A 14,430-nucleotide genomic window follows, 5' to 3' on the forward strand; every position below is an offset into this window, starting at 1 on the left:
CAGCCTGCGCGTGTACCGTACTCGCATTGAAGAAACGCGGCTCGCAACCACGCACCCACTTACCATCAGTCTCAGCTCAGCGCAGCGCGGCCCAAGACAAGTGTGGCAGCCATGTCATCTCCACTAACGAGCAACACGTCAGTGAATTATCTAATATCTCAGCCTTCAGTACAGACAGTGCAGCATTCACTGTGTCTGGTATGAGCTATGGAAAACGTGCTGTACAGTACAGTACAGTTCCTCTCAGCTGAGTGGCGTATAAGCCACCGATAACCAGGGCTGGGATCAAGGGCTGGTCTAGGCTGGCCACACTGCCGGATTTGTCCAACAGTGCATCCCTTTTTGCATGTGCTGTGAACTGTCCATGTCGGTACGCGCTGTGTGAATACCGACCCAATTACCATTTGCGGGGATGCCAGAGGGCAAAAAGGGGTACGAGGCGATGATGTGCAGATGGCGATTAGTAGCGGGCATATAGGGGCCAAGCCACAGCAGGACGCAAGGGGGCGTGCGTTCTCACTATCGGCTCGGCTGGAAAAAGCACGGTTCGGTTTTTAGCAGCACATGGTTTCTGGGTCTTGGTTCTCGACCTCAGGGTGAGACATTGAAAAGCGTGGGAAGCGACGATGGCTCGCGATTACGATATCGGGTGATGGGCGGTTGTCTTACGCACGGGAAGATCCTACAGTACTGTCAAAGTTCTGTTTACTAACTGTGTTGAATATTAGATCTCCCAGCCCGATTTGTGGTTCACTGGCTCTCAGGTCAACCAGCGACATTCCGCAACGATCTGGGCTAAGGTCTGGGGAGGCCCATATGTCGCTTGATTGGGTGGATAGTGACGGGGATCATGGCACCCCTCGCGCTGTTGGCGCCAATCGGTGGAGCGAAGTCTTGGAGATCCATACTGTGATGGACCAGTTGAGAAGTCGACGAACCACTTGGCCTTGGGGGTAAGGTCATACAAATCTCATTCTTGTGGGCCATGGCGGCGGCGAAAGATGATGACGGGGAGCATGATCACCACCACAAAACGCACAGGAGGGCGAGGAGATAAAAAGGTTTTCCCCAGGCTGGTCCAATGGGTGGCTTTCCTTTTGCTCTTTTCTTGAAAGTCAGTCGCTGATGATTACCGGCACTGTGCTCGGGCATGGAGTACTGGCTACCGGTTGATGCCCTGTCTGAACAAACTTCATCTTTGGGCTCGATGGGCTTCAGCGGCTCGATGGGCTTCAGGAACTACCAACATGAAATGCCAATTTCTAGGCGGTCTTTGATGGATGGGTCTCACGGCCACGTGAGAAGAGGCCGTCCCTGCACACATATACACAAGCAGTTGGCTGGTATCCCCCACTACTGCAACTTCGTATCGACCGCACTCCCATTCCCCCCTCCCCTCCCCTCACACTCACAGGAGAAGCGGCAAGGTATAAAAGAGCAGAGTACTACTCTGTGGCACATCTGAGCATGTAAGTACAATATAAGAAACGGGAACAAGGAGTAGCAATATATTAGAAGTGTTTCAAAGAGAGGTGGCCATTTGCATACATCTGTACTCCGTATAGTAGAGTATATCTCGTTATTTCTTTCTCGCTGTATGTAATACTGTCTAGTGTCTAGTCTGGTGACAGTCTGGTGACAATCAAACCGTGTCTCTGTACTCTAGACGCTGAGAGCCACCAAAAGGTGGAGTAAAAGCAAAGTAGGAGGCGTACAGAAGTAGGAGGAGTACAGTATTGTTGGTGCTTGTGGCTTGTGGTTTGTGGTGCTTGCTATGGCTGTGGTACTTGTTGTACGGTGCCGCCGCCTTACTGTATGCATGTACTCTACTCATCCATCTACCATCTACCATCCACCATCCACAATCTGTAGGTGGACACTATCTGTGGAGTACCGGCGGCTTCAACCACCACCCACCCCCCCATAGCAAATATTCCCTTCCAAAATGTACTCCGTACTACTCTAATAACTCTTAAACTCTACCTAAATTCCTTCTCTCCCGTTCAACCATATTTCCCACGATTACTCCTACGATCTCCCACGAAACTATCCTATACCTGCATTTCGCCATTACTCCTCATCCAAAGTACGAGAAATCGCTATACCATAATAAATAGTAATATTTGTTCTTTTGCGACTCCTGACCAGCCAACCCAGCCTCTTCCGCCAGACTCGGTATACTCAGCGTTACCCCTGCATTACGGCACCTCCATAATACCGGCTTGTATATGCCTACATATTGGCCGCTCTAATAACCCCCAATTGCTTGTTCATCTTAAATTCCCAAACTCAGCATCGACTGCCGATACAATCATTCTCTGCGACCAGCGACCGTTTTATTCTTGTCCCCCGATCTAATCCACCTCTATATGCTCGTTGTCGCCGCCTGAAATAGCAGTGGCCTCTGCTCCTGGATGTGCGACAATTCTCAGGGTTACCCCAGAACATCTCGAAACCTCTAACCCCCATCGCATCGACATCAGCCGCCACGATCCTTCCCTCTTCGCCGGTCTAAACCGCCGAGCTTTGGCCAAAGCCGCTGGCCCATTGGTGGTTTTGCCTTGTTCGTCGGTCCGCATAGCGCGATCCAGGTCCTATTCGCTGGGCGATGTCGCAGCATTTGCAATTCAGAGATGGACCCTCTGATACCTACAACTTTCCAGTCCAGGACAGCCCCACAGTAGGACGAACAATACCTCAGTCTTCAGTTGGCAATCCTCAAGGGAGTCCGTCGTCGTTATCGGATACTGGTTATAGGTACGTTGTGGTCGGCGTCAAAGATTCCCCCCCCTCTTTCTGACGACGCATTTGGACAGGACGCATCACAAGGCGACCCCGAGTCCTTTACAGACGAGCACATCTGCAAACCCGAACCACGCGACCACGACGCCTACGAAGCCTGGCTTCTCCAGACCGTCAGTTGAAGAGCAGTCGCGCACGGTAGAGACGGTGCGGTATATGTCTCGGAGGGGAGACGAGCCTCGATCCCCTAAAGAACGTCTGGACGACCTACTGGCCTCTGAAAAGAGTTTCTACGACTCAGAAGACGCGCCAGCAAGTCCCACACAAGCAGGAGGAAGACCTAGGTATGCCATTTCGCCTGTTGCTCCTGTTTTAGCAGCCACTAACTGTATGCTAGACCTGTGCACGCTCCGACTTCATCGAATGCTTCGTCGAGAAGTGTCTCCGACCCAACCTCCACGGCGAAGCTAGGTGGACGCTCAACTGCTGCGACACCCCCTCACATGGCTGCCGTTCCCGAACATCGAGCAACAATGGCGCGCGGAGTCCCCCGAACGTCGTCAATCGACTCTGCGATCTCCTCCATATCAGGGGCGCATTCACACAAGGCGTCGCAAGATGCGCAGGCTCGCGGAGAGTCGCCGGATATCGCGAACTTAATACAAACGGCCGGATCTCCCGAGGCAGTCATTCAGTATCTCCTCAAGGAGAAGCAGTCTCAGACGGCGCAAAATACACAGCTATGGCGGTTAGTTGACAAGCAAAGAGCAATGATACTGGGTCTGAACAAGGATCTGGAGCGTGCGCTGAAGGACAAGGAGCGCTACCGCAAGAAGATGAAGGAGAGCCTGCAGGCAATCACAGCGGGCGAGCCCAGCAAGGGATCCGTTGCCGAGAGTTCTGCCGGCAAGTCTTCTCCAAGCCCACGAAGCCCGGAGGGACCGAAGGGCGGAAATGTAGGAGCATTGGTTTCTGCGGGGCTGAGGGAGTCTCACGAGAGCCACGACGAGCCAGAACATTCGCCAATTGACGTTGCTTTGGCGCCGTACCCCGTTACACCACCAGCAAACCTGCCCAGCGCACTGAACCCGACTCTACCTAACATGGTAGATGCCGAGCACAAGATGCCAGACCCTTCGTCACATGCTCTGAATAATTACAATGCCGATGCGCAACCCCAGGGCTTCGAGTCGGGTCAGCAGCAACGCAAGAGCCCCGAGATGGGGCGCGAGATGCCATATAATGCTTCAGTGCCACCTTCAAGAAGCCTCCCAGCCAGACCACCCCCGAAGACAGACACCAAGGCGGGACCTATTTCAATGCAGGCCCCAATGCTCAATGTGGTCAGCGCCTCTCCAGCGAAGGACCAAGGGCGGGCAAACATGCCACCTCCGCGGAAACCCCCGCCAGCACCGCTGAATCTTGGCAAGCAGCCAAATACCAGCTCGCATTTACACCAGGCAGATTCGGGGGATGAACTTGATTCCGACTACGACGATTTGCTTGAGGTGGATGAAATTCCCATTTTCAATGACAGAGGGCGGAGGAAGACGAGGGAGGAGGATGATAGAGAGAGGGAAATAGCTGCTATGAAAGACGCGGAAGCGAGAAGTCTGTCTAAGAAGAGCAAGTCGAGACCTTCTACGTCCACAAACAAGGATCAACCGCCTCAGGATCCTTTACCAGCTATCCGACAGGCCGTACAGATCAGTCCCCCAGACATGCGCGAAAGGCACTTGTCCCCGCCAGACTCTAATGCAGGTTCTCTTGCCGGTATCTTAAACTCGTCAAGCAGTTCTGAGATGCAACCGGAGACCATAACGCGAACTTTCATCTCTCCACCACCGATGAGCCCAGGGCTTCCTTCGAGTCCAAGGCCCATGGGAGGTGTGCATATGGCACTGCCACGGAACCCACGTGATGGAGACTCGCAGTCTTCTTCTAATATGGCATCACCGCCGTTGTCGCCAAGAGGAATTGGTGCGTTCCCGGCAATGCCCCTTTCTCCTCGTGCACCTCGACAGCCGATCCCACTTCCACCAAACACGCCAATGTCGATGGCATCGCCAGGCATGCTGTCAAAGTTTGGCCAGATGGAGTTGGTTTCACCAAAGCCTTTACAAATAACGAAACTTGCTGTGGAGGAGCAGGATCCGCCCATGAATGAGACTCGATACAACAGCATCTCGGAATCCTCAGACTCTGTTGAAATTTACCGAGGATTTGTCACGGATGAATATCCAGATCTCCTATTGCCTCCCAACGCCCTTCCTTCCATTGATGTGCGGGTCGCTTCTTCGAGATTGAAGCCGTCTCGGGTGAGCATGATGTTCCCAAGTAAGGGGGATGAAGACCCAGTTTTCACACTTGCTGTGTTTGGTAGATCTAACGGGCAAGAGCTGTGGAGAGTGGAGAAGGACTCGACATCCCTGCACCAACTTGACCAGGAGCTCAAGAAATCGAACGCCTTCAGCAGCGTTAAACTTCCTGAGAAATCTTTGTTCAATGGACACGCACCTGCAAAGATCGATGCTCGGAGAACTGCTCTCGACAAGTATGTTGATGACATTTTGAACACACCCATGGACACGGCGCGGGCGCTGCATATTTGCCAGTACCTGTCAACCAACACCCTGGAGCCAAACTCGACGGATTCACTGGTCCATACTGACGCCAAGAGCGAGAGTCCAACGAAGATGGGACCAGGCGGTAGGCCCGTCAAGAATGGATACCTCACGAAGAGAGGTAAGAATTTCGGTGGCTGGAAAGCACGATTCTTCGTCTTGGATGGACCTATACTTAAGTATTACGAGGCTCCTGGCGGCGCCCATCTCGGCGCGATCAAGCTACAGGCCTCCAAAATTGGCAAGCAGCAGCAACACCAGCAGGACAGTCAGACAGACGATGCCGATAACCAGTATCGACATGCTTTCCTGATCCTCGAACCTAAACGGAAGGACTCTTCGAGCCTGGTCAGGCATGTTCTTTGTGCGGAAAGTGACCAGGAGCGCGATGAGTGGGTAGAGGCTCTTGTACAGTATGTCGAGTATCAGGATTCTGAAGATGAGGGGCCTGAAACGGTTCACCACGCTCGTAATGACTCTGGGACGTCCAGCCACACTACCGGCTCAACTTCGAAGAAGAGGCATGTTCAAGGAAAGGGGCAAACTATAGCCGAAGCAGACGATGAACTTCTACGCGCTATGCCCTACGAAGCCACTGTGGCTGGCCAGGTTCCTCGTGGCGTGCATCCGAGACGGAAAACCAACGAAACCCCACCGCCAGCATATGATGAAAAGGATGACCCAAGGCATAAGAGCAACGATACTCCATCGCCTCCGTTCCAAGGCCACGAGAAGGACTTCTCCGGCCAGATGCCCCATCCCCAGCCGTCCGTGTCCATCTCAGCCCCCAAGAATCTCACCGTCATCCAAGACGCCAGTCACTGGGGTAACAAGCAGACAACTCTCGCGCCGGTCGATGACAGGAAGACTCAAAAGAAGCGCAGTTTCTTCGGGTTTGGCAGCAAGCCAAGGCCTTCGTCAGAATCACAAGACCACATCGAGACGTCCAACCTGTCGCAGCTGTCCTATGAGCAGCATGGTCCTATCCGCGCGGTTTTCGGTGCACCATTGGCAGAGGCTGTTAAATACAGTCACCCTGCCGATGTGAGTGTTGAGCTTCCCGCTGTTGTCTATCGCTGCGTTGAGTACCTCGACAATAAGAACGCGTCTGCGGAAGAGGGTATCTTTAGGCTGAGTGGGTCTAATGTTGTGATTAAGGCGCTGCGCGAGCGCTTCAATACCGAAGGCGATGTCAACTTGATCACCGATGAGCAGTATTACGACATTCATGCTGTTGCGTCGTTGTTGAAGCTGTACCTCCGTGAGCTGCCAACAACGATACTCACGAGGGAACTCCATCTGGATTTCCTCTCTGTCACGGAGATCCCAGATGTTAGTGACAAGGTGTTGGCTTTGAACGGACTTGTCCACAAGCTCCCCAAGGCCAACAATACTCTCCTACGCTATCTGTCCGCCTTCCTCATCAACATCATCAACAACTCCGATGTCAACAAGATGACAGTCCGCAACGTGGGAATCGTATTCTCTCCTACGCTGAACATCCCCGCCCCAGTCCTGGCTCTCTTCCTCCAGAAGTACGACGGCATCTTCGAGTCCGAACCTCAGCAATTCGACCAGAACCAAATTGAGGTCACCTTAACAGCGCCTCCATTGACTCCCGAAGACATCCGCTCTCCGAGAAAACAGCACTTCCAGGACCTTCCAACCCCATCCTATAACCAAGCATCCTTCCCCCGCGGCCCGCCTCCATCCTTCCCTCTCCCAGCTCAACCCAACAAAACCACCTACGACACCGGCTTCACCCCTCTCCAGCCGTCATACGAAAGCCAGTACTCGCAGCCTACGCTAGGAGGTCCCGAATACGGGTCTACAGGGCAGACAGTCGGAGGGCCGTCATACGACCAATACAGCAATGGGAATGCGGGCTATAGCAGGCAGTACGGCAATGAGAGCAACCTCAACCCCAACGGCCAAACCTCGAAGCAGAAGCGGAGAGAGAGCTCGCTGCTCGGCATGAACATGGGCGGTCAGAAGAAGCCGAACCAGGACAGACTTCGCAACAACCGTGAGTAGCCCACTACCAGAACCACTCTTCACCTACACGAACGCACCCACTGACGACCACTCAAGGCTTGGTAGACGAAGAATCCTTCTTCGATTAATCCACCACTACCACCACCACGATACAGAAATCGTCATCGGCTGGGTAGCTGGCTATTACGGTCAACGGACTGGATCCGTGGCCGAGCTGGCTGCATACCGCCGCCTCTTTTCTAATGAATGACCAACACATGAGATCGGAAAATACGCACGCGTTATAATCTATTAATAATAGCGGAAAACGTTCTATATACGAAAGTCGGACACAAACACGCACGCACGCACGCATGTACATTAATCTCGCCCCCCCACCTACCCCTCGCCAAACTTGATGGGCGCGGATTTTTTTACCTTTTATGAGCTTATACCCTGTTGTGCCAGTTGTTATTATTTTTTCAATCATTTATTTGTTTTGGGGATATCTTTTTGCCAGTTTATGGGAATTTTGCAAAGTCATTTTTTTTTGTGGATGGGACAGATTTGAAAGGGGGTTGTGGTTGGAGTGAGTTTGGGAATTGTTTTTCGCGGTTTGATAAGTTTTTTTGGTTTCTACGATGAAGGGATTGTGTGATGATGAATGAGGGATGGAATGGGGTGTTTGTAAATTAGTTGATGAATAAATGGACATTTAAAGATTGAATCCTGCACCCACCACCAAATCGAGTTGTCTTATCAAAAAAGCAAAAAAAGAAGCCCCAAATAAGCCTTCCAGCTCGCCAAATTAGTTGCTATTTCCGTCCAGGGGTCCATCTCCCAGGCACATAGTAGTAGTAGTCCATGCACAATCCGGTTGCGGAAAATCCCGCAACCGCACCCCCCAAGCTTGGTACCCATGCACCAAATTTCTCAATCCCCAAACCTCACCTCCTTCCTCTCATTCCAACCTCACCTCCTTCAACAAATACCCACACAGTCCCTACCTCCCTCACCATCGCCATCATGTCCCGCCCCATGTGCCGCCTCTTCACGCAGCGCCTCGGCGCCTCCTCCGCCCGCCTCTCCCCAACACCGCCGCGCACCTTCTTCCGCAGCCCAGCTGGGCGCCGCTTCGCGTCGGGGGAGTCGGGACCGAATCCCAACCCGGGGCAGAACCCGTTTAAGGTGTGGCCGTTTGTGGCGATTACGTTGGTGGGGACGGGGTCGTATATTTTGATGGCGAGGAGTAGGGATGGTTCTTGTATGTGTTTTCCCCGTTTCCCCTGGAGTTGATGGAGCTGGGTGGAAGAGAGGAAGGGGGGAGGAGGTGGTGGTGAGGCACGCAGGGAGTAAGCGATGTGTGGGACAAGAGGTGGTGGCTGCATGACGTGTGTAGCTGCCAGCTTGTATGGTCCTGTTGCTTATTACCTCCCTCTCTTCTCATCTCCCCTCCAGCTCCAGCGCTGGAATGATACAGCAACCCACCATACATCTATCCCACACAAGAAGCATCGACTAACTCATCCTCTCTCCACAGACGTGACACCCGACATCACCACCCCCCAAACCCCCCGCCTCCCCGCCCCCAAACAAGACACACCCCGCTTCTCCCCCACCAACGTCACCGTGGTCTTCGTCCTCGGCGGCCCCGGTGCCGGAAAGGGCACCCAATGCGCCAAACTAGTTGACGAATACAACTTCACCCACCTCTCCGCCGGCGACCTCCTCCGCGCGGAGCAAGAGCGCCCCGGCTCCGAGTTCGGGGAATTGATCAAAGACTACATCCGCGACGGCAAGATCGTGCCCATGGAAGTAACCGTGCAACTCCTCGAGAACGCCATGGCGGAGGTAGTCGACAAATCCGGCGGCAAGGGCAAGTTCCTCATCGACGGATTCCCGCGGAAGATGGACCAGGCGGAGAAATTCGAGGAGAGCGTTGTCAAAGCAGCATTCGTGCTGTTCTTTGATGCGCCGGAGGATGTGATGATGGAGCGGTTGGTGAAGAGGGGGGAGACGAGCGGGAGGGCCGATGATAATGTTGAGAGTATTAGGAAGAGGTTTAGGGTTTTCGTGGAGACGAGTATGCCGGTTGTGGAGAGGTTTGAGAAGGAGGGGAGAGTGGTGAGGGTTAAGGCTACGCAGAAGCCCGAGAAGGTTTATGAGGATGTAAAGAGGGGGATTCAGCCGTGGATTGAGGGGAAGAGATAGGTGGGGAGAGGGGGGATGTTGGCTTGGAAGTTGGAGGGGGTGGGATGGATGGCGGCATTGTGCGATTAGGATTGAAGACAGGAAAGGTGGAGGCAGGCGGCTGTAATACATACATACACAAGACGAATAGGCTCGTCCGTCACAAGCATTTCATATATCTGTAACTCAAAAAAACAAACAATACATTTCGTTCAGAAACGAGGCCACGGCGATGATACAGGAGATCCAGCGCTACAGTTTTAAGAAAGAATTCTTTTTTTCCAGGTCATGCTCCACCGGACGCGAAAGCTATCATTGCGTAGTCTCCTCCATCAGAGACACACCTCTCTCTCCCGCGCCCGGCATCCCATGCAAAAGTAGACATCATTACTGTTTTTGCGTCCAAATTCATCCCTGTTTCCAGCCATGCATCGCATCTAAACATCCAACGCCAGCCCGCAGTCCACTACCCCTCTCCGCGGCCCTCCCTATATCCCATCTAATCCGTACCCATCTCGATCATATCACGTCCTCCAACACGCCTGCCTGCGCCCATCCCACTCGCGCCCTGAGCCTTCCTCTCCACCTCATGCAGCTCGCGCTCCTTCTGCGCCTCTGCAGCCTGACGCTCGCGCCTCACGACCTCAAGCACATTGCGCAGCGAGTCCTTCCAGGTATCGAGACGCGTGGCGACCTCGCGCCACTGCTTCTCGCCAAAGACGCGGTACGTGGTGCGGTGGACGAGGAAGACCTGTTTCTCCTGGGACAGCTTGCCCTCGACGAGGCCGGCGCGGATCACGTCGATGACCCACATCTCGACGTCCTCGGCGGGGATCTGGAGGGTCTTTGCGATGCGCTTGTACTCGAGCTCGCGGCTGCTGGTGGAGGCGGCCAGGGAGGCGAGGGTGAGGAGGCGCATCTTGCGGTGCAGGGCCTCGGCGTCGAGGGCGTTGTCGTCGACGAAGGTGTCGTGCTCGTCGCAGAAGTCGGTGTAGTCCTCAAGCTCCTTCTCGGAGACGATCTCGAGCAGCTCGGACCACACGGGGTGAGTGTCGGCGAGGGCTTGGATCGTGGGCAGCGCCGATAGGTCGTGGAAGTCGAAGTGGGTGCTGGAGATGAGGGCGGATTTGAGGGCGCGGAGCGTGAGGTCGGTTGCCTCGGGGGTGCTGAGGGAGGCGGTGTCCTTGGCGTCGAAGGTGCGCAGGGCGCGGAGGAGGTATTGGAAGGATTGCCTAGGGGGGGAAGTCGTCAGTACAATTTTCATGGCGGGGTAAATAAATACTCCTGAAGGGGAAAGTGGGCTGTGCTTACTCTGTCTCGCCAACCTCGGCAGCGACGTCAGCGACCTGCACAAAGAGCTTGCGCTGGTCCTCCTCATCAATATCCCACTCCTCGATCCAGGTATCCAACTTCTTGAGTTGCGGGCGGAGCATCTCGTAGAGGCCGCTCTTCTTGACGAGCTGGAGGATGGCCTGGAAGACGTTGAAGCGAACCTCGTTCTCCGGGTCGAGCAGGTTGAAGATCGTGGTGAGGACCGACAGTGCGAGTCCCGAGCTGTTCAGCGGGGACGACACGATGGGCCTCGACAGGTTCTCGCACACCTTTGGCAGGAACATGTTGACGTTGGGCGACTGCACGATCAGGTAGACGAGGAGGTTGTATGCGGCGGTGAACTCCTTCTCGGGCGCGCCGTTGAGGGCTGGGGCGGCGGTGACGAGCTTCTTCAGCACATCGTCCTTCTTGTTGGCTGCCAGGAGTGGCTTGATCTCGGCGCGGACGCCCTCTGCCTCGTTGACCTTCTTGACATTGTCGATGTAGCCCGCGAGCTCGTCGGCAAGGTCCTCGAAGGTACCGTCGATGAAGACCTGTTGGGTAGCCGCCATATTGTTCGAGTTCGTAGTAGTTGACCGTGTGAGGAACTCGAGGGTCTGGTGGTGGTGAGGTGGGAGCGGAGGGAGGTGGGGTCAGAGGTTTCGATGTTCTCGCTCGTCGTGGTGGTTAGTCGCCATGATAAAATCGTGAGATGTGGGCGCCAAGATTTCCGATGCCGCGACGCTAAACTGTTTTGGGGGTTGCGTTAAAGTTCGACCATCACCAAGATTTGGTGGGAGGGAAACTGTGGGAAAATCAACACTCAAATCATGAATTATTCACCAGCAATGGCGTTTTAGTTCTTTATTTCTTTTTGATGTATTAAATATATACAGTTGCATCTTATAATAACAATTTAATGCATTTCTGGCCAGTTCATCAAAATTTACCGCCTCGCACACCAATTTTCCCTTCCACACAAAGTAAATTTGAACACCACCACAGCACATCACATCACAACACAGCACAGCGTATTTATTGTTTAACAGCACATTGTATTCATATCATCCTATTATATAAACCCTCCTGGATATCCCTTGGCTACCCATTCAAACAACTACCAAGAAAAAGGTATAAAAAAAGAAAAGCGGCGACTGATCAAGTCTTGAGTCCCAACTCCCTAGATACAAAAAAAACTCATTTATCCCCACCCAACCCAACGCCATCAAGACCGAGAAACCCAAACCCAGTAGACTCAAGCAAACCGCGGAACCTGCCGCGGCAACCTCGGACTACTCGGCGGGCTCTCAATCCTATGCTCACTCGTGACCGCCATCCCCGGCGCTCCCTCCGAGAACCCAAACGTCGCCTGTCCCGGCCCCGGACTCGCCGGTTGATACGCCCCCGGAATAGGCACAGAAGCGTACTGCTGCTCCCCAGGAGCTACCGGTGCGTGACCCGCGTTCGTCTCCGCGAGCGGTTGCGGCGGGGTGAAGGCGCGGATAGATGGCGTCTTGGGGGACGCGGCGTGGATCTTGATCGGTGGTGCTTGGAGAGCGAAAGGCTTTGCGGGGGCGGCGAAGCCGGGGCGCGAGGCGTCGACGAAGCGGGTTCCTGGCGCGGATGCACCTTGGCCTTCTTCGGCGTCGGAGGCGGTGGCGGCGAAGGAGGAGGGGAAGCGGGGGGATTTCATGTGGGTGCTGTAGGAGGGGGAGAGGGGCCCGAAGCCGGGGGTGTTGGGGGCGGATTGGGTGCGTAGCTGAGCGAGGTAGAGGTCGGAGCGGGCTTTGTCGCGGTTGTCCATTGTCTTGCGGAGTTGGCGCTTGGAGTAGTAGCGGTAGAAGATTACGCCGTAGATGGCGATGGTGATGGTCTCGACGACGACTTCGATGACGCAGCAGATGACGGCCCAGGACTGGAGGATTGTTAGTTGGCTGGCTGTGGAGGGGAGTGGGAGGAGGGGCTTACTTGGATGCGACAGACTAGCTGGTAGTCGATGTCGTCGTTGAAGGCTTGCCGGCGCTTGTTATCGACGCATGACCAGCCCCATATATCTTTTCCATTGCCATTATTCCGTGTACCTTGTAGGATGCCAGCCGCGACGGCCCACATAACGATGCTGAGCAGGAAGAAGCCGACTGCGAAAATAGTGTAATAGACAGCTGTCTTTTCCGCTCGCCGATGGCCGCCGCGGAAGTATGCCCAGAAGACCATAACACAGAAGAAGAGAGAGACACAGGCAGTAGCGAGAACGACGTATTGGGGCCAGGTTTGCGTTCCACTAGCCCAGGGCGGGAGATCGCTGCGTTTCGGGAGATTCTTGGTAGCTAGGAAGACGTGAACGGTGGTACCGACGAGAGCGAGGACGATGAGACTGCAGCCGAAGTTCACACCACGGAGGAGCAGCTTGACTGCACGCACGCGGACCTTTACTTTCTGTAGTTTTCATTAGCACGAGCCCGCATCAACGACTCTATCAGCCATAAACGTACCAAGTCCTTCGCCTGCTGCTTCTCAGTGACCTCTTCCTGCTTCTCCAAGACCTGTTCCTCTCTGAACGTCGGGCTCAATGGGTTCTCGAGCTTGCGCCCCGGGGTGCCGGGAACCTTCATGGCGCTCTTGAGACCGGGAGAGGCGGGGCCGACTTGGATCTCGACATGGCGCGTGGCCGTGTTGTCTGCGATATAGCCGAAGCCGATATCAGAGGGTTTTGCTCCGGACATGATGGCTTCTGGGGGGTCGTCGAATGGCGATCGCCCTTTGCCGTCGATTGGGGAGTGGACTGCAGTCGCTTCTGCGAATCGCGGTGTCCTTGGGACTTGGAGGGCGGATTGTGAGGAGCTCGATGAGGACTCGGATGCCGTGCGTCCTCTTAGTTGCAGTGGGGTTGGTTTGTTGGCTGTGAGGTTTGTATTAGTATTGCGCGCCGCTGAGTAAGATGGCGAGTGATTATGGAATCTTACAAGAGCCCATCGCAGTAGGTTTGATATAAAAAAAATATGAAAGAACAAGTGCCTTAAACAATACTTTTGACAAAGACACACCACCAAGTGGGGGGGGGGCAGTGCAGGTTGAAGTAAGATCGCAACGAGGTGAGACTTTGGAAGGTTGGAGCGATGATGGGTAGAAGAAGGTAGATTTAGAAACGGAGAGGCCAGCTATCGGAGGAGAAGAAGGAGGAGTCTGTGGAGGTGGGACGGAGAGGGTTTTGAGTAGGCGCGCGGTCAGAGGGATTGACGGGAGTGGAGATGCTGCATTCGCATGAGGTGCGGGAGCGCAGGGCGGGAGAAGGGATGAGAAGGGTCGTGAGGTGGGTGTGGGACTCTTTTACTCACGCTATGGGAGAATGGAAATAGAAACAAGGGAGCCCAGATCAGCGAATGCAGGCCTGGCTGTGGATGGCGAGGCCTGTGATAGGACCAAGGGACCGCCGTGAAGATATTGGCCACGAGCTAGATGTAGACGCCGGGATGTGAGCGGTTCAAGGTCGCTGGCTGGGTGTGTGGGCGCAGTTTGAGGCCAACCGCCGGCCACAGGACTCGTCCTTGAGAGTGGTGTGTCGTTCGCGCTCGGGATAGCTTCGGCGCGG

General features: G+C 54.5%; 4 protein-coding genes across 4 annotated transcripts; 2 read left to right on the top strand and 2 right to left on the bottom strand.

Moving 5' to 3' along the window:
• Window positions 1-1,983: 1,983 nt before the first annotated feature.
• Window positions 1,984-8,053, top strand: VE01_08751 (uncharacterized protein). Its single transcript, XM_018278170.2, has 4 exons — window positions 1,984-2,757; window positions 2,817-3,086; window positions 3,140-7,392; window positions 7,458-8,053. Exons 1-4 carry the CDS (start codon window positions 2,609-2,611, stop codon window positions 7,487-7,489), a joined length of 4,704 nt encoding a protein of 1,567 aa, XP_018127103.1. The 5' UTR covers window positions 1,984-2,608; the 3' UTR covers window positions 7,490-8,053.
• A 313-nt stretch (window positions 8,054-8,366) lies between these two features.
• URA6 (bifunctional uridylate/adenylate kinase) lies at window positions 8,367-9,774 on the top strand (the record flags this gene model as incomplete). The annotated part of the gene is made up of 2 exons (XM_018278171.2): window positions 8,367-8,604; window positions 8,881-9,774. 2 exons carry the CDS (start codon window positions 8,367-8,369, stop codon window positions 9,549-9,551), a joined length of 909 nt encoding a protein of 302 aa, XP_018127106.1. The 3' UTR covers window positions 9,552-9,774.
• On the bottom strand, window positions 9,660-11,516 carry VE01_08753 (uncharacterized protein). Its single transcript, XM_018278172.2, has 2 exons — window positions 10,842-11,516; window positions 9,660-10,762 (listed from the first exon to the last, which is right to left on the bottom strand). The coding sequence occupies exons 1-2, from the start codon at window positions 11,411-11,413 to the stop codon at window positions 10,030-10,032; spliced, it is 1,305 nt and encodes a 434-aa protein (XP_018127105.1). The 5' UTR covers window positions 11,414-11,516; the 3' UTR covers window positions 9,660-10,029.
• A 371-nt stretch (window positions 11,517-11,887) lies between these two features.
• VE01_08754 (uncharacterized protein) lies at window positions 11,888-13,814 on the bottom strand (the record flags this gene model as incomplete). Its single annotated transcript, XM_018278173.2, has 4 exons — window positions 11,888-12,756; window positions 12,810-13,277; window positions 13,334-13,740; window positions 13,805-13,814. 4 exons carry the CDS (start codon window positions 13,812-13,814, stop codon window positions 12,097-12,099), a joined length of 1,545 nt encoding a protein of 514 aa, XP_018127100.1. The 3' UTR covers window positions 11,888-12,096.
• Between the last annotated feature and the right edge of the window lie 616 nt (window positions 13,815-14,430).

This window comes from Pseudogymnoascus verrucosus, assembly GCF_001662655.1.
Source record: "Pseudogymnoascus verrucosus strain UAMH 10579 unplaced genomic scaffold scaffold_49, whole genome shotgun sequence".
Taxonomy (NCBI): domain Eukaryota; kingdom Fungi; phylum Ascomycota; class Leotiomycetes; order Thelebolales; family Thelebolaceae; genus Pseudogymnoascus; species Pseudogymnoascus verrucosus.